This window comes from Uloborus diversus, chromosome 2 (assembly GCF_026930045.1).
Source record: "Uloborus diversus isolate 005 chromosome 2, Udiv.v.3.1, whole genome shotgun sequence".
Taxonomy (NCBI): domain Eukaryota; kingdom Metazoa; phylum Arthropoda; class Arachnida; order Araneae; family Uloboridae; genus Uloborus; species Uloborus diversus.
Window position 1 is genome coordinate 178,122,835 of NC_072732.1, and position 24,623 is coordinate 178,147,457.

Sequence of the window (24,623 nt, forward strand, 5' to 3'; positions counted from 1 at the left end):
CGGGAGCGTACGAACCCTGAACCGAACAGAATGTTGTGGCAACCCATCTAAAACTTTAGGCAGTAGAAAGAAATGCGTTCCCCTCACTGACTCCATGTAAGAAAATCTTCGCTCTTTTGGCGCATTTTTCGTTGTGAAAAAAAACGTTCATTTTTCGATTGCAGTTTTTAAGTGCCAGCGTCGGTTTAGATAAAAATTTACAATTTTTTTCGTGAAATCACAATAAAAACGAAGACTAGATCTCATAGCACTTAATTCCTTGGGGAAAAAAATGGAAAAAAAAATTTTGGAGGACAAAATTTGAAAACTCCCTGACTTTTCCCTGACATTTTTGACAGTGTTATTTTCCCTGACAATTCCCGGTTTTCCCGGAATTCCCGGAGCGTACGAACCCTGTTGCAAGACAGATTCAAGTTTCTGATGAAACATTTAGACTTTATCTGCACCGCTTAGGTAAGCCGTACAGGCTATACAAGCGATTTCCGCACAAGCCATTAGAAATTCACAAGAAACGAGTGGCAGTATGTATGTCGTTGCTTTCTTGGTATCTAGTGCATCCATACTCGACTGAGTGCTTACCAGTGATGAAAAGCGGATCCTGTATGATATTAGCAAGTGTTCCAAACATTGGGCTGCCCCTTACACCGCAAGGACACCTATGCAATCACGTAGGATCATGCTTTGCTTCCGGGGACTAGTCACCAGGTGGTTCACTATGAGCTGCTTCCAGTGTCCTAAACCATCACTGCTGTCTTACACAGCAATTGGAACGTGTGCAGCAGGCATTACAAATGAAAGAGCCATCACTGGTGAATCGCAAGGGAGTACTCTTCCTGCAGGATAACGCGCGTCCACATGTGTCACGGGTGGCCATGGATACTATTCGGCGACTTGGTTGGGAGACTTTGTGCCATCCTCCGTATTCACCTGACTTGGGCCAACAGATTACCACCTCTTTCACTCCCTGGACAATCATCTTTGGGGGAAAAAGACTCGTTGGCAGAAGGTTCTTGATGCTGATGCAGATTACTTCGAGGACTTAAAATAGACTATGCTTTCTGTAGGCCATTTTTTCTCCCATCATTGAAAACGGCAAGAACCTTACCTTAACCCTCTCCAAGGGTTACCTTATATAACCCTTCTGTTTCATTGTTTTATAATTTATAATTCAACTATTCATTCTTATTTAATAAGAGGTAAGAGGTTATTGTTCAACTTTTTCAAACTGCGGCCCGCCAGGTGATCTGAGACTGGAATTCTGGCTCGTGGGCTGTTTGCAGTTGGACAGCCCTGTGTTAAAAGTATAAAGAACAACACATAACAGAATCAGGGTTGGGTTTTGGACAGGATAGGTGGTTTTTACCGTCCAAAACTGTTTAAAAGTGTCTGAAACTGTATTAAACTGTCCAAAACTGCAAAAAGCAAAAGCTAAAGGGTTGTAATCTAATCAACTCTTATTTACTGCAATATTCGCAATGTATAAATTTTGATATTAATGAGGTTTAATTAATGGTATTTAATAATATTTTTCTCAAAAATGTTCATTTAAAAAATATTTTACTTAAAAAAATTGCTAATAGCTATTATGTAAAAGCATCCTTATGTAACAGTTGGGAAAGGAGATTCACAACACTACCAAGACAACTAATGTCAGTTCCATTTATTAACACAAAGGAATGTTATTAAATGTGCAATATTTAGGTACAAAAAAAAGAAAAAAAAAAGGCTTATTTTTTAAAAAATGGTTTTTGCAAATAAGTCTTACATGATGTTTTAGCGAAAAAAAATTTTTAAATCACAGATTAAAGAACAAGAAATTGATGACTAACACTTATGTTATAGAACTTGTGCTAGTCCTTTTTTAGTTCATATTTTTAATATTATACATTCTGTAACTACAAAAAATTGTAATTTATTGCATTTAAGTCAATTTTTGCACTATATTTTGAAATTTTTTTTTTTTTTTTGCACACATGCATAAATGTCGAAAAATTTGGTTTATGTAGAAAAAAAATCTCCTGCATACAAATCGAAATTTTCAATGAAGAATTTAATTTTTACTTAACTATATTAAAATCAGCTGCATGAATAAGTTACATACAGTATATTTATACTTGAATGTTCACACTGAATAAATATATTTAACAGTCAAAAAAATAATTTTGACACATTTTGTTGTTTTTGATATTTTCTCACAAAATATAGGTTCTCAAAAATAATTTTGGACACTTTCGGGCTCAAGGGGTTTGAACAGGATGGTAAAAACCTTGCCAAACCTGCTTTCATTTGCACACATGCGTAAACATAGGGAAATTTGGTTACTATTATCAAAATAAATAAATAAACTCATGCATGCAAATTGAAATTTTAATAAATAATTCAACTTCTATGTAACTAGATTAAAATCAGCTGCATAAATAAGCTGAATGTACTCATTGAATTAATGTTCAATATGAAACATTACTTTGATACATTTTATTCTTTTTTTGATGTTTTCTCACAGAATACATTTTTTCTAAAAATAGAGTTTTGGACACAAGGGTTTTGGACAGGATGGTAAAAACCAGGGTTTTTACCGTGGTGTCCAAAACCTTGCCAACCCTGAACAGAATGTATTTAAGTAAATTATTTTAGAATTGCATTTTAGAGCTCTACAATAAACGTATTATTAATAACAATTGACTTAATTGAAGAAAAAATCAAACTAAATCAGCGATTTAGATTTTAACTTTCTGACTCTCATAAAGGACACAAAATTTGTTAGATGTAACTGTGAACCGCACGCAATAGTAATGCACGTACGGTCGTTTTCCAAATGTTTAAATTATTAGTTGGTTTTAAATAAATGTATTGTGTTGTTTTGTACATGTTTGGCTCCTACTTTTAATATCGCTCTCTAAATGAATAAACCAACTGACATGGTGTCAGGAGTTAAAACCAATATAGTAAGTGGATTGCAAAACCATTAGAGACGTGTTGGTTTTCTTTAAATAAGTGTTTAATTTTCACGAAGGAAATTATTAAACGTTGAAGATCCTACAGTGGATAAATTTTGTTAAGAAGTAATCAACCACAATTAAAAATGGATTCCACAATTTAAGTTCTCCGTGCTCCTGGAGAACTTAATTTCTCATCAGGAAATTTAAAAGAATCATTTAAAAAGTGGAAACAACAGTTAGAAAATTACTTGGTAGCGACAGAAAAAGACGCCAAATCCGACAAAACGAAAATCGCCATTTTGTTGAATTTATTGGGAAATCAAGGCTTAGAAATATTTAACACGTTCAATTTTGACGGCGATTCTTCAAAAAGTGATAATTTCGAAGAGGTTATTGCAAAATTTGAGAACTATTGCTCGCCAAAGCAGAACGTAGTTTTTGAACGCTACAAGTTTTTTTCTTGCAGCCAAAAAGAGGGACAGTTATTCGATAACTATTTAATTCAGTTGAAAACCTTAGCGTCGACTTGTGAATTTGAAGAACAAACAGATGGACTAATCCATGACAGGATTGTACTTGGGATATGTGACCAAGGACTTAAAGAAAGATTGTTAAGGGAGCCAAGCCTAACTCTAACTGAAGCAGCTAAATTTGTCCGCGCAGCAGAAACGAGCCAAGAGTATTTAAGGTTGATGAAAGGCGCTGAAGCATTGAGATTTAATGAAACTAGAGTGGATGTTGTCCAGCGGAAGAAGTTTACTAAGAAAAATGTGCCTGTAAAATCGTCACAAAATGCTGAGTTTGACTGCAAGAAATGCGGAAGACGTCATAAAGCGAGACAGTGTCTGGCATATGGAAAGAAATGCGCCAAATGTAAAAAGGAAAATCATTTTGCTATTGGTTGCCAATCACATGGAAGAAAAGTTCACGAAGTTAAAGAACAAAGCGAACTTTGTGTTTTTATTGATTCAGTACACTCCGCAAAGGTAAAAGAGACAAATTCATGGAATAAGAATGCAATCTTGTCAAATGATAAGAAAAGTTTAAGTATGAATTTTAAGCTTGATACTGGATCTGATGTCAATATAATTTCTTATAGGGAAATTAGAAGCCTAATAAGGAAACAAGATCTTAAGCCAACGAGCGTTACTCTACTGTCATATGGGAATCATAAAATTATTCCGGAAGGAATTGCTTTATTTAAATGCTCTACAGATAAGCTTAGAAACATTGAACTAGAATTTTACATTGTGAATTTTGAGTCAAAACCTATTTTAGGATTAAATGCATGTAGTAAGTTAATGTTAATTGAAAGAGTTGACGTACTGAAAATTGAAAGTAAACAACAGGTTATTGACCAATTTAAGAGTGTATTCAGTGGAAATGGTAAATTCCCTGATGAACCATACAAGATTGTTTTAAAAGATGATGCTGTTCCAGTTGTACATCCTCCTAGACGGGTACCACAACTACAGGGTAGACTAAAAGAGCCACTTCATCCTCACGATATTTCTTACAGACCATTTGAAAAAGTTGGTGCTGATTTGATGAGTTTTGGAAACAAGTCTTTCTTAGTTTTGATTGACTATTATTCAAAGTGGTTGGAAGTTTGTGAACTTAATGATAAGTCTGCAAATGAAGTTATTGACAAGCTGAAGTCTATTTTCGCAAAATTCAGTGTTCCAGATAAAGTAGTCTCAGATAACATTCCATTTAATAGCTACGTATACAAAAATTTTTCCAAAGAATGGGATTTTGAATACGTCTTCATAAGTCCACACTATTCACCTAGTAATGGTATGGTGGAAAGAGGAGTAGGAATAGTCAAATCTTTATTCAGAAAAGCAAAGGAAGATAACAAAGATTATCATGTAGGTTTAATGGAGTACCGAAATACCGCCATTGCAGGTATAGATCTCTCTCCTGCTCAAATGATGTTTAACCGAAGGCTCAAAACTAAGTTACCCATAACCAGTAAATTATTAAACGCAAAGCTTTTCAGTAATATAAGAGAAAAATTAGTTCACAGACAGAATAAGCAGAAGTTTTATTACGACAAAAATGCTCATTCGTTACAAGATCTCAAAGCAGGAGATAATGTGACAATAAGAAATTACGCAAATAAGACTTGGGAACCAGCTCAAATAGTACAGAAGTTAAAATCTGTTCCAAGATCCTATATAGTTAAAAATAGTTATGGTAAAACCGTAGAGACATCAGGAAAGTAAATTTGCAGTTTAAAGAACAAACATATCAAAATATTTCCGCATCAAATGATAATATCAATGAAATTCCTGATAATAACAACAGCCTTAATGATGATGGAGGTACTCACACTGACGTCAGCAATAGAACAACTGTGAACAATGATAATTGTATTCGAACCAGAAGTGGACGAATATCAAGGCGTCCTGCTTATTTAAAAGATTATGTAACTTAATCTTATTTTGCTTTTGTACTTAAAATTTCAAATAACTTATTATCTTAAAAGAGGGGATGTTAGATGTAACTGTGAACTGCACGCAATAGTAATGCACATACGGTCGTTTTCCAAATGTTTAAATTATTAGTTGGTTTTAAATAAATGTATTGTGTTGTTTTGTACATGTTTGGCTCCTACTTTTAATATCGCTCTCTAAATGAATAAACCAACTGACAAAATTAAGCTTGAAAAGTTTAACTGTGTGATTTTTATAGATATAAAAAGAAATTTCATTTATTTGAACTCCATAAAAGCATAATAAGCATCGAAAATCAGAAAAATTCCACTTTTATATTGGATGCAAAGAGATTGCTTTAATCAAAATAAAAAAAAAAACATCAAAAGTCTAAAAACGGCAAATAAAAGAATTTATTAAAGCAAAAAAAAAATTAGAATGGTACTTTAATAAGTCTAAAAGATATTATATTATTAATAACAACATAAGCGTCAGAAATTTGGAAAAAAAATCGGATGTTTGGAAGAAAATAGTCTAACGAAAAAATTGGATTTCCAGTATTAATAAACGAAAAATAGCGACCTTCCGGTAAAATTCGAAAAAACGTAATCACTCGTATCAGATTGGCAATAGAGGAAAATCCTTAAGGAGATGTAGAATCAAAACATAAGGAGTTTGTAAGGAGGTAATAGCAAAATTCAGAAGGTTTAAGGGGCCCTTATTTTCTTTTCTTAAAAAGCAGGAGTTTATAAGGACTTTGTAAGAAGCGTACAAACCCTGTAGACTTTATTATGAAAAATGCAAAAAAAAAAAAAACTCATTAATAAAATTTAAAATAAAGAAATTAAATTAAAAACTAAACCAGCAGAATCCTGAAGTTAAAGTACTCAAAAGATACTTGTTCTGAAAGCTATAATAGTAAAAAAAAGAAAATAAAAAATTTCAAAGAAATTTTCTTGTTTAGTTGGATGCTTTGAAAGATGGTAGATATACTACAGCTGTATCTATCCTTTCCTTGGAGAAAAACATTCTTCCTTATATCAGTCACATAACGCTGTGGGCAGGTAAAGGGTAGTAAATGCAAATTTTTCATTTTTCATATTTTTACATTTTGCCACCCATTGTACGTTTGCTTTATTGCACAAGCTTGATAATTTGGTTTCGGCTGAAAAAAGAGCGCGAAAAAAAACGTCTAATTACAACATTACCCTGTTGTTATGACTGAATCCAAAACACATTTCTTCAAATATTTCGAAAACTCATTTCTGCAGATACCTATCCACTACGGTGGAGTAAAAAAAATCAAAATCTGATAAACGTTAAGTAATAGTGCAGAAAGGTTGCCTTTTGCAGAGATATTTAGTCATGCAAAAGGATTTCGACAGAAAAAATATCTTGAGGGTTCGCCTGCGCCTTGAAGTTGACCATTGTTGTATAAACACTGGGAAAGGTTACAATAATTACATCAAAAGTAAAAATTTGATGTAATATTACTTAAGACTAGGCTTTTTGTGTAGATTACACACCGCATGTGATCATTTTAATAATGAACTATATTTTAAAGTTCACACATGCTTTGCATTGAGGCTGTATTTTGACCAATATAGCCTCAAAACTGACCAACATCGTAAGGCTCCATGATTTGAGAGAAAGTATCAGAAGTCATTAGTTGTAAAAAATGTGCTCTTGTATTAATTACTCCTCACATAGATATCGAAAAAAAAGGAATAAAAGCATTTCTTACATACAGAAAGAAAAAGTTTGATTTTCCCCTTAGCGCATAACAAAATGGAAAGTTTATGTGCGATAAGGAACGTAAGGCCCCTGTAGTGGAGGAGCCGATGGCGGATGCGTCCGCCTCTCCAGTTATAGGGGTTCTAAAACAACATAAGCACGTAACTATGGTGCAAAATGTAAAATTTAGGTGTGATAAAGAACATAGGTTAAGTATAAAAGTTTGAAAATAAATATGCAGCTTGCAACATCCCACATAAATTGCACCTTGAAGCAAAAGCAGTTGCTAAATAAATTTTAATGATTTTTGAGCTCTCTAACTGTAACCACATTTCACACAACAAAGCATAGTTTGGCTGGCAAGTCGGACTTATTATCTTGACTCCTACCAATGTTTGGCCTTAGTGATGCATTGTAGAGTAATTTTTCTGGATTCTAATCTGACTCTAAGAAATCCATCTCTCTTGGTTAGATAACAAACTGTGGTTGACGCTTCTTAGTCTAATTTTACGCATTGTATCATTGTTTTATTATTATAACGTAAGGTTTTGTAAATCATCCAATTCAGTAGGTACGCCATCAAGTACCATTTCTTTCAAAGTTTTATCTGAAATTTCTATTTTAGGTGGAGGATTCGAGTTTTCCTACTCCCACCTATTAAGGAGCTCAAGGTAGTCTCTCAGCATCGAAATTGAAATCTGGAACTATAAATTTTTGTTCAATCGAATTCTTCAACGGAAACCACGTTCTCAGATGACGTTTTGATCATCAACAATATTGTAGTTCTGTACACTGGTTACTTTGAGAATCTAAAAAATATAACACTGGAGAATGCAGATGATCGTCATCAGAGAACTTGGTTTGTGTCGGATTACGAAGACATATTCGAAGAATTCAACTGGACACTGAAAATTTACAATTTCAGATTTAAATTTCGAAGCTGAGAGACTACCATGAGCTCATCAATAAGCAGAAGTGGGAAAACTTGGCTCCACCTTTCCCAAAATGGGAATTTCAGATAAAACTTTGAAAAAAAATGGTGCTTGATGGCATACCTACTGAATTTTATGTTTTCAAAATCTCACATGAGATACTAAAGCAGTGAGACGATAGGTAAAATTATATAAAAATGAACTAGCTATAGTTTGTTTTATAACCAAGAGAGATGGCTTTAATCGAGTCAAATTCGAATCCAGAAATACGCCACAATATAACACTAAGACCGAATAACTGGCAGGGGTCAAATAGTTCAACTAGCACTTAAAACTATATTTTATAGTAATCAATGTGATTACAGTTTGATGGCTCAAAAATATTAAAATTTATTAAGCAACTTCTTTTGTTTCGAGGTGTGGATTATGTCGGATGTTTTAAGCTACATTTACATTTTAAATTTTTTACACTTAACCATTGTTCCCTATCGTAGGCAAATTTTAATTTCTGAACTAAAGTTATTGACTAAGTGGAGAATAGTCTCTTTTTTTTTTTTTACTGGAGAAGAAATGCTTGTATTACTTATTTTTTCCATATGTATGTAAGAATTAATTCATACAGAAACAAATTTTCGCAAATAATAACTTCTAACACTTTTCCCTCAACATACGCAGGGCCCTGCTTAGGGAGTGGCTTAGTGGGGCCGCACAGAGCTGCTAAAATATTTTGAAGTTAAGGGGCCGCTAAAATATTACAAGAGAATAAAATATTTCTGGGTGAAAATATATCTTCTTTCTAATGGTACCAATGAAAAGAAGATGCAATGGGACAAACTTGAGCTATAGCGCATTAAAAATAGGCTTTTTTCATGTGAACGATTTTGACAGTCACTTTGGATGCCAATATCTTTTAGAAAATCAATATTTACGCTCTCCATTTATAACCCATTAAAAGCATGTATATTGACAATAGAATTACAAATAACAACTTTTGAATCATTTTTGTTCAGAATTTATGATATTATATAAATCCAGAAAAAAAGTTTCTCCAGTGTTTTTCTTGACAGGTAGACAGTTTGCCTGTATTGTTTTTTTTTTCTTTTAATTTAATTCCACAACTCTCTGAATTTAATAAGATGCTTAAATCACTAAATTCTTCAACTCTTAATGAAATTTCAAAATGCTAACTCAATTTTTTATCTTAGTCGACATATACGTTGGAAGTTAACTATAACAAGTTGCACTGCACGTCAAAAGGTTAATATTGTTACAAATTCTGTAAATAGTAATTATTGTAGGAACGTAACCTGTAAATAGTTTCCCGTAATGAATATACAACCCCTTTTTCATTCGGCTAAAGTATACGACCCCTATTTTCTTTCTTTTCATTGATAACGGTCTACTACTTTACAGAAGCGTGTGGAATATTTGAGAAATTTCTTTTCGGTGTATTTAAGCCGTTAGCGATGGATAAACAGTTGAGTTTCGATTCAGATTTCGAACGGAGAGCATTTTGCTCTGTTTATAGCGAGGCATTTCGCTGTGTTGTTTTCGTATTTGGAAGTAAATACGTGTGTAAACGTTGAGTTTACGGTGTTGTGTGATAATTGCTTACTTGCTGATGAATAATTTAGCAGTTGTTGAAGATCTTTCCTGTACATAGTGTAAATAAATTTCCTGTGTTTTTATCAAGAACTGTGCTTTCATTTCAAGAAAGTGGAAGTCGCACCGAATCCGTTACAATTGGCGCCCAACGTGGGGCCACTTCAGGACTTTCTTGCAGTAAGTGTGACTTTGGACATTTTTTCATAAAGACTTTTTAAATTTGGACTTTAATTTTATGGTGATTACTCGCGCAATGGATGAACAATTAAAACAACTGCTTGATGCAATCAACTCTGTGAAGAGTGATATGGCGGCTAATCAAGAACAATTAAAAAATGATATGGCGGCTAATCAAGAACAATTAAAAAATGATATTTCGGCTAATCAAGAACAATGGAAAAGTGATTTAATGGAGCTGAAAAAGGATTTAGCTTCTAACCAAGAGGAAATTAAAAACGACCTTACTTCGGTAAAGACTGTGATGGAAAATAAATTTAATGAGATAGAGCATCGAGTTGATGCTTTTGATGAAAAATTTGAAACAGTAGAAAACCGTATCGCAACAGTTGAGAATCATGTGGATGAGAAAATTAAAGACATGGAAAGGAGATTGGCGACCGCGGAAAGCAGCTCTGTACAGTTTTGCGCTCCCACATCTGTTGCTCGACCGCCCATTAAACTGGCCACATTTGATGGGAAAAGTTCGTGGCAAGTGTACAAAACCCAATTCATGATAGTGGCGGAAGCGAACGGATGGGACTCTGCTACCAAGGCCTGCCATCTTGCAGCATCCCTGAGAGGTGACGCAGCGGACATTCTTCAGACCCTTCCGGACAGCCAGCGCCTGGATTTCGCCGCCCTCACATCCGCGTTGGAGCTTCGCTTCGGTGAGAAGTGCCAGAAAGATTTCAGCCGACTCCAGTTGAAGTCCCGTTTCCAGAAAACCGGGGAAACCCTGCAAGAGCTTGCGGCGGACATCGAGAGACTGTCTCATCTTGCTTTTTGCGACTGTCCTGCGGATGTTCGAGACAACCTGGCACTCAACTACTACGTCGACGGGGTTCGAGATCCGGAAATCCAGAAAGCTCTACGGATGGCGGATGTCAAAGACCTGAATTCTGCTGTTGTGTATGCGATGAAGTTGGAGGCCGCCCAGCAAGCAACCCGTGTGGATCGCCATCCCATCCGAACTCTGGAAGCTGATGAGTCTGATTCCAAGTCGTCCCACCTCGCTGAACTCGAGAGACAACTCGGTGACTTGGCAAGACATCTGAGCAGCATAACAGCCCAAAAGAAACAAGAGCAGAAGTGCTGGAAATGCGGTAGTGAAGGACACCTGCGAAGGAGTTGTCCGGCTCGCCAAGCTACGCGAGGGAAGGAAATCACCACCACCAGAGCTCTGCAGATTTCCTCTTCTAGTAGTGGCAGTGATGGACTTTTCATTTACGCCCATGTAAATGGGAATCCTTGCAAACTGATTCTCGACACTGGAGCCAATGTGACAATCGTTAGGAGAGATGTGGCTCGTGAATTTGGATTGAAACTGCTGTGGATATCGCCACGCGTAAGTCTCCAGACTGTGACAGGTGACAAAATTGAGATTGACGGTAAAGTGGACTTGGAAATAGTGTTTGGGAATGCCACCTACCATCATACGGCATTCGTCGCTAATATCACGGACCCCTTCATTCTCGGATTGGACTTTTTGAAGAAATATGACTTCACTCTTGACTTCAAGACTAATGAGCTGCACTTGATGAGAGAAGACATAGCCGTTTTCCCTGCAGAGAGTGATGTAAAATCCGCTCATCAAATAATAGCTCAAACAGATTTATCGATTCCCTCAAGGTCAGAATCATTAATACCTGGCTCCCTTGAAGAAAGCAATAGTTTTCGATTTGGACTCATTGAATACCCTAACCTAAGCAATAGCCTAAAAGGAGTACTGGTAGCATCTACGCTTGTGGACCTTTCTAAGGATGTAATTCCTGTGAGAGTCGCCAACGTGAGTGAAAGGCCAAGGAATATCCGAAAAGGTGAAGTGTTGGCAACTTGTACTCCAGTAAACTGCATCATTAGAAGAATCAATTCCCCTGAGACTGTGTCTTCTGAGTCCTTGACGTCGAAGTTAATTGGGAGTGCGCCATTATCGAAAGATCAAAGAACTGCTGCGGAACAATTGGTGGATGACTTCAAGCATCTGTTTTCATCAGCATCGGAGGATGTCGGCCGTACGAATTTAACGCAGCATAGGATTTACACTGGAGAACACCCCCCTATTAAGCAGCATCCAAGACGACTACCATTCGCCAAGAAGGAAGAAGTTGAGACCCTCCTGAAAGAGATGAAGGAGAATGATGTCATCGAACCGTCATCCAGTCCTTGGGCTTCTCCCATCGTCTTAGTCCGAAAGAAAGATGGCTCCACCAGATTTTGTGTCGATTCCGACGGCTGAATGAAATCACCAAGAAAGACAGTTACCCTCTTCCACGGATAGACGACACCTTGGACACTCTTTCCGGACACAAGTGGTTTTCGACCCTGGACTTGAAGAGCGGCTACTGGCAGGTTGAGATACACCCTGATGACCGAGAAAAGACAGCATTTACAACTGGACAAGGCTTATGGCAGTTTAAAGTGATGCCCTTCGGCCTCTGTAATGCACCAGCTACGTTCGAGCGTCTTATGGAGACAGTGTTAAGAGGACTTTCCTACGAATCCTGTCTGGTCTACTTAGACGATATTATCATCGTGGGACGCAGTTTCGAAGAACATCTGGCAAATCTTAGGAAGGTGCTGCAAAAGCTTAAGGAAGCCAATCTGAAGTTAAGCCCGTCCAAATGTAATTTGTTCCGCCGGGAAGTGAACTACCTTGGTCACATCATCTCTTCTGAAGGTGTGCAAACCGATCCAGAAAAGGTATCTGCGGTCAAGAATTGGAGTCGTCCCGAAAACATCCATCAGCTGCGAAGTTTCCTGGGGCTCTGCACGTACTACAGGAAGTTTGTAAAGGGTTTTTCCAACATTGCACGACCTTTGCATAAGCTGACGGAGAGCAAGCAAAAGTTTGAATGGTCCAAAGAATGCGAAGATGCATTTCTGCGACTGAAGGAGGCTTTAACATCAACGTCTATCCTCGCCTATCCTCAGCCTGAAAAATCCTTCATCCTGGACACTGATGCGAGCAACGAGGGCATCGGAGCTGTTTTATCCCAAGAAATTGACGGAAATGAATATGTCATCGCTTACTGGAGCAAATGCTTATCAAAGGCGGAGCGAAATTACTGCGTCACCAGAAAGGAGTTACTGGCCATAGTGAAAGCTGTAGAACACTTCCATCATTACCTCTACGGCCGAAAATTTCTGCTTCGGACAGATTATGCCTCGTTAACTTGGCTTTTGAACTTCAAGAATCCAGAAGGCCAGATAGCCAGATGGATACAGCGGCTCCAGGAATATGACATGGAGATCAAGCATCGAAAAGGGTTTTCTCACGGTAATGCTGACGCTTTATCAAGGAGACCCTGTCCTGAGAACTGCCACTATTGTTCCCGAATCGAGAAACAGTATGGAACGACTAGCCTTACCGCCTATCAGGTGACAGTGACTCCAACATCATCAGAACCTGATCCATGGAGTGATGATCAAGTTCGAAAAGATCAACTTGAAGACCCCAACATAAAACCAATTTTAGAGTTCATGGAAAGTGACAGTCGACGCCCTAGCTGGCAGGACGTTTCCATCTTCAGTCCTGCAACAAAAAGATACTGGGCTTTATGGAACTCACTCCATTTACGGAACGGCGTGCTACACCGGAAATGGGAATCTGACGACGGCAAGACATCTAGGTGGCAGTTACTACTTCCTCGATCCAGGATTTCAGATGTTCTGAAAGAAATACATAGTAGTGCGACTGGAGGACATTTTGGTGTCTTGAAAACTCTCAATAAAGTTCGGGAGCGCTTCTTCTGGAGCAAGGCGAAGGATGACGTGGAGAAGTGGTGCCATTCTTGTAACGCCTGTGCTGCTCGTAAAGGACCGAAGAAGAGAAGCAGAGGGAAGCTACATCTGTACAACGTTGGAGCTCCTTTCGAACGAATTGGGATCGACATCCTGGGTCCTCTACCAAGAACTGCTGATGGGAACAAATACATTCTTGTTTCCATCGACTACTTCACCAAATGGCCGGAAGCATATCCCATTCCAGATCAAGAGGCTACTACCGTAGCAGAGACTCTAGTCCAACAGTGGATCTCGAGATACGGAACACCTTTGCAGATTCATTCCGATCAAGGGAGGAATTTCATCTCTGCTGTGTTTAAGGGCCTATGTCAAATTTTCGGAATTGAGAAAACTAGGACAACACCACTACACCCACAATCGGACGGCATGGTGGAGAGATTTAACCGCACAATCCTAAATAATCTCTCGCTTATGGTATCCAGAAATCAACAGGATTGGGACAAGAAGCTTCCTTTGTTCCTGCTGGCCTACCGCAGTGCTGTCCACGAGACTACCGGATATGCCCCATCTCAGATGCTCTTCGGACGAGAGCTTCGGCTACCTTGTGATCTCGTCTTCGGTCGTCCTCCGGATGCGCCTTCATCGTCTGACCAGGAAACATCACGATCAAGGAAATTCAAAAAAATTCCAAATTGGTGGCATTCGAAAGAGCATTGGAAAACATGTTTATGGCACTGAAACTACGTGCCCTCGTGACCACGTTATCGAAATATGATGTCTTAAAAATTGCCGAAATTTTTAGTAAAGTCGCCAAATTTAGCGAGTTTTGTTCAGAAATGGAAGGTACGGCGCGAATTCAACATCTGCATCTGACAAGACATTTCACTTCCATATTTGGTCACCACAAAACCGCGTGAGAAATATCGCATTAATTCTTTACTCGGGGTGACTACCATGGCGCGGGGTTTCGTGGCACAGATTGCGGCATTAAAATTTTTAGGGGCTTGTGTTCCGGGATATTAACGTGCAACTGTATAGGGGAAAACGCCACAGCCCGAAATATTTGTTTTATTTTATTGTAAAAACAATGGAATTTTTTGCTATTCTTAAGACTGTCTGTTAAAAAACTGATGTTTAAAACTTTTATGCTTCTGCGGGTGAAATATTTCCACTGAAAGAGTTTATTCGATGATGAAACTGCTTTGAAAAAAATATGACAACCGTAGAGAAACGGTAAACACACTTTAAAGTCTTTTTTTTTTTTTGAAAAGTCGTAAATCTAAGTCTTCAACAGTATCTAAATACGAAGAAAACGACATTTTTAAAGATTTCAAACCATGTTCTCAAATTAAAAAAAACGATTTCTGTCAGTTATTTCCAGTGTGTTTTTCGTTATGTGTATCGTTTTCAAGTTATGTGTAAACCCTCTAACAAGTCAAATAAAAAAAAAAACTGTATTGATTTTTATTTTGCTCGTATTTGAATTCCCTTTTAACGTGAAACATAATTGGTAAAAGTGACTTCAGTATTTTTAAAAATGACTAAATAACATGCAATATGATGTGCATTTACGTTATAGCGACTTTCAGTTGCAGTGACAGACTTTTTCGAACTACAGGGGTTGTTGTAATGAACGTCGACTATAAAATTTTTGATAAGAATCTGTTATGAAGTAATTTCCGACATCGTTAGTTTTGCTGTGCAAATTTTTGACATTTACTATCCGTTGTTTTCTTTTTTTTAGTTATTATTTTTTTCGATTTTAAATTAAACATTTTCGCTAGCAGTGGTCAGACAATAAAACTTCACGAATGATGATAACTTTTGAAAAAATAAATAAGAGCTGGGGATACTACAATCCATGATCATGTTCTTTCAACATCAAAAACTATCCATTTTATTTTCAATATATAACATTTAATAAGCATGTTTTTTTTTTTACTTATTCATATTAATTCTCGTACATAATTATTAATTACTTACAACACATTTCATTACAAGAGTACAAACTTAAATTAGTTAAGTAAAACACACTTGAAATGCACTTAAATTCAGAAATGCATTATTATCACGATTACAAAGTTAAATCCTACGTTCAATTTCGTTATAAAGTCGTAGCTCCTCTGGATAAAGCTCACTAGTTTCCATTTCACAGGCTTCATAGTTACTTTTTAATTTTACCCACACAAGTAAAGGGTTAATTCGAAACATCGTTTACGCGCTTTGCATATGACCAGAAATGGAAATGAGAGTCTTGCTAGACGCAGGCGATGAAATCACGTGGTATTTTCCATTTCTTGCCAAGTCTTTAAATTTGGCGAATTTTCGTAAGATTTCGACAGACTTTGACCCCCCATATCTCAAAAACAAAAGGACGAGGGCACGCAATATTTGGGTCAAATTTTTTTCTAAAGATACTCTTTCGAATGCGACCATTTTTAACTTTTTTCATGATTACTGAACTCGTGATGTTTCCTGGTGAGGAGTACATCCAGGATCTCCAGGCCCGGTTGGAAGACGTTCTTAACTTCGCACGAGAGCGAATCAACATCGCGGCGGAGAAGATGAAGACCCGATACGACACAAGGTCTACTGGACATGAATTCAACGAAGGCGACAAGGTTTGGTTATGGAATCCCATCCGACGGAAAGGTCTTTCACCCAAATTGCAGTCGCATTGGGATGGACCCTACAAAGTCGTTAACCGACTAAATGACGTCGTAGTGAGGATCCAAAAATCACCTAATGCAAAACCTAGGGTTGTGCATTATGATCGGTTAGCCCCATACTATGGCCATAGTTCATGAGTATTACGTAAACAACCATGGTTGATAACATAAAAGTCGTAGATAATTTTTGCTTTTAATGTTTAGTAATATTTCTTGTTATTATTGTGTTTTCTGTATCTGTTAGTTATTAATTAATGTGTATATTTGTAAACTTGTGATAGAAGTTTGGCACCCTTTCTGGGGATTGTACTGCCCGGGACGTGCAGTCCTTAGGAAGGGGGCAATGTTACAAATTCTGTAAATAGTAATTATTGTAGGAACGTAACCTGTAAATAGTTTCCCGTAATGAATATACAACCCCTTTTTCATTCGGCTAAAGTATACGACCCCTATTTTCTTTCTTTTCATTGATAACGGTCTACTACTTTACAGAAGCGTGTGGAATATTTGAGAAATTTCTTTTCGGTGTATTTAAGCCGTTAGCGATGGATAAACAGTTGAGTTTCGATTCAGATTTCGAACGGAGAGCATTTTGCTCTGTTTATAGCGAGGCATTTCGCTGTGTTGTTTTCGTATTTGGAAGTAAATACGTGTGTAAACGTTGAGTTTACGGTGTTGTGTGATAATTGCTTACTTGCTGATGAATAATTTAGCAGTTGTTGAAGATCTTTCCTGTACATAGTGTAAATAAATTTCCTGTGTTTTTATCAAGAACTGTGTCTTCATTTCAAGAAAGTGGAAGTCGCACCGAATCCGTTACAATATGTACTATTTTTTGTATACACCTATTGATAAAAATGGAAGAAACTATTTTTTGTATATAAAAATTGACAAAAATGAAAGAAATCCATAGCACAATATGTCAAAAAGGACACTTTTTGTTATATATGTGGCAGGCCATGTACTGTACAACAACAAAAGAACTTTACAAAAATCTTACATTTTCCTTGGCTTCAGTAATTGCTTCTTCTAAGCCGTGAACTTCCTCTCCCATAAGAGAAACACTTTGACACCAAACAACACAATCTTCGTGAATCCAGACTTCTCTTAAAGGCTCACCAGATTCAGAAAGCTCGACCTCTGTCAAGTGCTTGCTTCCTTGTTTGCCTCCTTGATTTGACTCTCCTGAAGAGTGACCTGATGACTAAATAAGAAATAAACCAACATTAAATTTATAGACATTGGCTAAAAAAAAAAAACATTTATTCATTTATTTAAAATTTTACAAATGATGCTTCACATGATGATATAATCAGCAAAATTCTGTATAGATTTTAAAATTCAAATATAAAAAATTATTACAATTTTATTGAAAAGTTTTTTTAATAGTATTATTCCAAAATAGTCAAGTTCTTAAAATAAAATGCTAGATGAAAAAGTTGAGAAATTTGAAGACCAAGGAAACTTTATGAAAGTTAAGAGAATTTAATATGACAGCGATCATTTAATTTTAGTTTTGAAAAAAATACATCTACCACAAGCTAGAAAAACAATTTTTGTTTCCAATAATAATATCAATAAAAAATTCGAAGACGGTGGTAACTTTATGCAAGTTATGTTGCACAAGAAAAAAAAAACATTAGAGATATTAGATTAAACTCAGAATTTATGATTACTCATAAATAACCTGAAACTTTGTCTGATTTGAAATATTGACAAAGAAAGTACAGGAGCTAAGTCTGGGTAAGCTCCCATGCAAATTTAACAATACTAGAATTGAGGAAGATTGTTGCATCAAGTCAGAAATATAACATTTGTTTCCAGTTTAATTTTATTTATTTATTTTTTTTTTCAGAGAATGCAGGCTGGTAATATAACAACTCATCTTTGAAAATTTAAGAATTTAGATAGTGAACATACAGTGAAACTTCGATAAGGAAGTTGCAGGGAAAATGAAAAAAATTCGCGTTTTTGAAAATTTAGCGTATTAAATACTCAAACAAAACTATTGAATAAAATAAAATACTCCCACTGAAACTCCTTAAATTTAAAAGACTATAAGCAGAAAAGGAATATAATATATTCTATTAAAGACAATATAGAACAAGGTTTGTAATTAATTTTAGAAATAAAAATGGAAACAGTTTTGAAGGAAAAAAATTTCTAATGTCTACTTTTAACATGTCAAAATTACTTGCCTCTGGAAAGAGAGGAGGTAGGGGGGTAAATATTAACACTAGAATTACGGGAGGTGCCATTTTGACCCCAAACTAATTTGTTTGTTACAACTACTCCTCTGTATTTTAATAAAAAGCTGAATCATTTCATTGACTTTTCCTCAATCATTCTGCTTATAATATAAAGTTTTCAAGAAAACTTTTTTTAACCCAAACTGAAAGGTTATACCTAAAAGTGTGGGCTTGTGTCTGTCTTTGATCCCTTTGAGAAAAAAAAAATTCAAATACATTTTACTGATGCTGAAACAGAAAAAACTCAAAAATACCTCTTGGAACATATCACCGCAAAAACTTTAAGCATTCATAATATTTTTGTACATAAAATGTCTGAAACACAACTTATTACAACTGAAACAGAGCTGGTTATTTTTAGGGTATTTGAAACTTTTTTTTAATGCGGTAAAATCCCTCTAATGCGGACACTAGCAGTAGCAGGACAAATTTTTTTGTCTGCAGTAGAGGGATGTGGCAGGACAAGGATTTATTAATGTTATTTGCCTTGGAACCGGGGAATTAAAAATTGTCTGCATAAGAGGGGGCGTCTGCCTTTGAGGGGTTTCCATTAAAAGGGGTTTTACTGTACTTCATTATATATCCTTAAAATCTCTGCATCCTTCAAGTTATTATAAATATGTTTATTTTTAATTTTTACAAATGTATAACATTTTGTGGGGAACTATGCAGATTTTTTCTCAGAGGGTCAAATTGAACGCCGTTGTATTTCTAGGAATAAGAAGACTGCCGTAATTCTAGTGTTAAAAATACACTTTTAAAACAAATTTTTGAAATACATAACTGCCAGGAACAGGCCTATCTTCACCTCTCCTTAACTAAACCAACTAAACATCAGTTTTTCTTCATTTAATCACTTTAACACTTTACGTAAAGCTTGGAATATGTACAAGACAAACTTAATTATGATACAGATTTTTTTATGTAATGAAACTTTATAAATGAAAAGCAATGTGAAACATAAATGTTAGAACATATTGAATGGGCAGTGGTGTTATTTACTAGGGGCGCGGTGGGGGCGACTGCCCCCTTCATCACCGTCATTTTCTAAAACCAATAATGTAGAATTGAAGGAATTACTAGCTATCATCACTAATTTCAATCGGGTACATTCCACAAATTTGCTTTAAATTAAGTTTAGACAGTTAGTGTAGTCGAGGATGAACAGCGTTACCCACTTTTTTATTTGAACCTAAGCTCGCCCCTCCTTCCTTTTTGGAACTTTAATAATTTTTATATTTCTGTATGCGTCTTTTAACCTTTTTCTACCATGGACTACACTACACTGGTATGATAATACATTTTGCTATGAGTTAGAACAGTGGTTTCCAACCCTGGGGGTGATATGGCCGCCAAAGGGGAGATTTAACACTTCAAGGGTGCAATAAGTTCGTGTGAGGTGGTTAGTATTTGAAATACAGGATAAAGGGGGGGGGGCAATTTATTCCCTGCCCCGCCCCCTACATGACGGGTTTGAGGGGAGGAATATGGCTTTTACGGTTTTCAACCGCCACAACCCCTTGAAAAGACTGTAAATCTGCCCCTGTGAATGGCGGGGGAGGAGGCAAATTTCCCTCCTGTTCATTCTACCTGACAATTTGGCAGCTTAGATTGACATGTTATTATGACTCAAAAATAAATAGATGAAAGAAATGCCCATATTAAAAGCTCAAAATATCAGAAAAAATGGAGGCATTTAGCTATTTTCCAAGGGCTCTTTAAGTGTCATTTTGAGAGTGAGACTAAGTTAAAACTTTCTACACAGCAGATTACAATTCCTGGGAAATCCGAGATAGAGCGATTTTGGTTTGCAGGACTTTGCAATGCCTTTTATTCTTTAGTCAGGTATCTTCTGATAGAAGGGAAGGGGGGAGAAAGAACAATGCTTAACATTTGACATAATATTTGGGAAACACTAATTACTATAAAAAATTTAATTACAATTGAGGCAGTAAGAAGCAAAGGGGTGTAAGTGGACATTTTCAAGTTTTGAGTAATATGTGTTTAAAGATTAGCTTCTACGCAGACTTTCATTGTTGTTGTTTTTTTTCTAAATCATGCTGTATAGCTGCAACAACCAGGCCTACTAGTACCATCTCTTGACCCAAGACAGAGGAGAGGTTCACCTACCATGTGTACTGGTTATCTCCAAATTTTTAATTTTGCCACTTACATCCCTTTGCTTCTCACTGCTTCAATTCAACATGTTGGAAGCAAAATACTATTTCATAAATGCTTAATTCCTCACCTTTAAAGGATCAAAATGAAAATATACTTACTTGTCTGGCTTTTTTGGGACATTTGGAATCATCGTGGTCTGATTTGCGTCGTTTAGCTTTTGAATTACTAGTTCCTGAAGAACTGGAAGAGTTTTTCACATCAGACTCTCCATTCTTATCCTTTATGTAATAAGGACCATATAAATCACCAAGTCCTTCATGATGACTTCCTTTGTGGCAAAAAATACACAACCAAGTTTTATCTCTATTAAAGGCATCATAAGTTGGTGATAAAGTACTTAAATGGCCCACAGGTTTTTTCTTTATTCTGCTAACAGTGCTAGTGTTAAAATTCCGTTTCAATGGAATTTTATTCACTTTTTCTTCTTCTTTTTGAGCAACATTGACAACAGAAATAGATGATGGATTTTCCTTGCTGCCAATAATATGAACATATGGCCCGTTAAAATTTTTCGCTTTTTTGACTTTTCCTGTTACTTCGGGTGTTTTTTGTTTACTTAAATCATTCTTTCTCTTTTTACAGCCTTTTTTTCCCCGTTTCTTTTTGAGCTGATTATTTGGCTTAAATTTATTTCTTGAACCAACGGGTCTCCCCCGTTTTTTGTCCGAATAATTAGATGAGGAACTTTTTTGAGGAGAATTTGTACTTTCGGGTTTAACTGCAGCTGTAGTTAGTTCAACATCAATCACTTCTATATCATCATCCTCTTGCTTTACAGAAATATTTGAATCAGGACTAGTTGTTTGATTATCTACTTTTTTTTCTGACAAAGCAGAAGAAAGCATTATAATTTGGGGGCTGGTATTTGCAGGTTTTGATTCAGTTTTTTGATGCTTAGCTTCACTTTTACATTCCTCTTGAGAAATATTGCCAGGAACATGCCATATGTCATTTGTATCACTCTTTCTAATTCTGTGAATAACAACTTTTACAGGATTTCTTAAAGATTCTTTTTTAGACTTGTCTTCACTATCATTTTGATTTATTGTACTAATTTTAGATTTTTTGCACTCAGATTTTGCATCCTTCAAGCGTTTAGGACTAGGACTGTCCGCAGCTGCACCACTCTTTAAATCTTGTTCTGGAGAAGGCGCTTCTTCATAACTAGCCCCAACTTTACGCCTTCTAAGAGAGGGTTTCTTCGAGTCTTTTTCTGGAGTATTTTCCTTCATTAATATCAAATCAGTTTTTGAATCATTACTGTCAACATTTGTTTCTATAGAACATGGTGATAACTTTATAATAGCTGGACTCGGTTTCTCTTTTTTGATTTCTTCTACACAGTCTGAATTTTGAGATAGATTATCTTCTTTCGCATCGAGCTCGGAAACACAATTGCTTAATTCAGACTCTCCTGAAGCTTTCCCGAGATTTGAACTATGCGCTTGAGACTCATTTGCAATATCATCCAAAATTTCATTTTCTATTTCAACATCTTGTTCACATTTTACTTTTACATCTGAATCAGCAGAAATTTCGGATTGCTTAGAAGAAACAGGGCCACTTTCCGATACTGAACCAGGATCGCCTGATACTGAACCAGGAGTGCCTGATACTGAACCAGGAGTACCCGATACTGAATCAGGAGTACCCGTTACTGAACCAGGAGTACCCGATACTGAACCAGGAGTACCCGATACTGTATCAGGAGTGCCTGATACTGAATCAGGAGTGCCCGCAATATCAGCATTTGGGATTTCTGCTAGATGAGAATTAGAAGAATTAGATTTGTCTTCATTAACCCAGTTCGTAGCAGCAGAGGGTAATGCTTGTTCTGAATTCGTTGAGACAGCAGCTTTTGTTTGGTCTGTAAAAATAGGTGCTGATTCAGCATGAGGTGGACACTGGTTTAATTGCATAGCACAGTCATTCTGTAGAACAGGGGTTTTACATTGAGGCTGCTCTGAATTAGAAGTAGATTTGCTTAAGGAAACATTACTTTGATCAGAAAGGAATCCTTCTGGGGCATTAGAATTTGGCCCACATTGTGGTATTGATGTTGAATTTGAATCATCATGACCAACAGGATTAGAAGTGATAGGAAAATTGCAATTTGATACCTGTTGTACAGATGAATAAACAGATGTATCATTGTCGGTATTATTTGGTTTTGATTCAAAACGATTTTCATCCATATTGTAATAAGTGGAATACGCAGAGTCTTTCGATTCATTACTGGCACTTTCTTCAGGTACATAATTATGAGACCCACACTGATTACCAAACTGCTCAGTATCAGCAGATAAGGGCATTATACTAGATTTAGAATCTTGATCTAGCATGACCATTTTTTGTAATGAATGCAAAGGATTGGATGGGTTATGGCTGTCATTGCCGCTAGCACTGTTTACAGGTTGAGGTAGTTGCCCATTCTCAGGTGGAGGGGGGATAGGTTGCATATTCATAGCAGTTGGGGGGGAAAATGGTTGACTATGACCAGGAGAACGCACATGGGTTGATAATGGAGAAGGTGTAGTCCTTGAGGAATGCATAACACTGGGGCTGGGAATTTGTGCTTGGGACCATGAATGTGGAGAATGTGCTGGTGACTGCATTGGTCTGTAATGCTGCTGTCCCTGTGATGCTGCTGGGTTCATATTGGAAGTTGCTTGAGGTGGAGATCTCATTGAAGTTACTGGCATTTGAGGTGAGTTATTCATCATCTGTGGATGTGATGTGACTTGACCATATGGCGGCATCAAATCTGGTGAATTGTTTTCAGACCAAGGTTTTGATGGCATATTCCTGTTATTAGCTCCTACATAACCAGAATGGTGATTCCTATACACTTCTTGATTCATTCCAGCTGCATATTGACTGTGGTTAGGAGCATAAGCTCCTCCGTGATGCCTGTAAGGCATATTTGGCTGCATCTGAGGATTGCCATAATGATGTGGTCGAGAAGATGGAACTGGATAAGGAGAGTTATGGTATGGTTGATAACTGTTAGGAGGACAATGACTTCCCTGCAAAATATATATGAATTAAAAACTATTCTTTGAACATTAAAAGAGCAGACTTACACAAGTGCAATCGTTTCGAGCATTTTTTCCAGTGCATTGTAAGGACGACTTTTATCCTAATCACGGCTTAGTCAAAAAAAATTACTAGTATTTAGAAAAAATAAAGTTAAAAAAATGTAAAATAATGGAAATGAACAAAAAAACATAAAAAGAATAAATTTCTAAAAGAAAAAAAATCATTAAAAATCTGCTAAAAGATAAGACCAAGATTATAATGAACTGAAATGAAATCACATCTGAAATAGTGACAAAAGTAGAAGTAAGAAAAAAACATTACCAACGTTAGACGAAGAGGTCAAAAACTTTGTATGTCAACCAAATTTTAAACAGCACAAAAAGCACAAGAGAAAGAAAAGTAAATTTTAAAACAGCCAGAGTTTCACAAATCAAGTTATTGCAAAACAAGAGTGAAAAGTTTTTTTTTTTTTTTTAAATTAATTAGCAAGATTGTTAAGAAGTAAAGAAAAACAATTCTATTTTTCCTTGTCCATTTTATGCAAAGATAATTTATTAGCAGCAGAAAGAGCACACACATTCTATCCCAGCAAGCACTTCCATTCAACAAAAATTTACAGCTTCATAAATAAAATCAAAATACAAATTATCTGTCACTGGATATGGGATAATTCTTTGATTAATTCATTTATTTACAGCCGAGATCAGTGATGAGAAATGTATATTGCTCTAATGTAGTGTCTATAGTATTTTAATTCTAAGATATGAACAAGAAATATAATAAAAGCTACACAAATTGCTGCACATATAGTCATAAACATTGATACAAGTCGTTCCATATGATTGTAAATCTTTCATAGGATTACAATTACATT

General features: G+C 36.2%; 1 protein-coding gene across 1 annotated transcript in view; it reads right to left on the reverse strand.

The window, feature by feature from the left end:
- Positions 1-24,623, reverse strand: part of LOC129216680 (uncharacterized protein CG5098-like) — a 55,488-nt gene that overhangs the window by 17,461 nt on the left and 13,404 nt on the right. Inside the window, exons 3-4 of the mRNA XM_054850895.1 lie at positions 20,809-23,736; positions 17,281-17,484 (exon numbers count right to left, since the gene is read on the reverse strand). Of these exons, the coding sequence (XP_054706870.1) occupies positions 17,281-17,484; positions 20,809-23,736 (3,132 nt within the window). The remainder of the gene's footprint in view (positions 1-17,280; positions 17,485-20,808; positions 23,737-24,623) is intronic.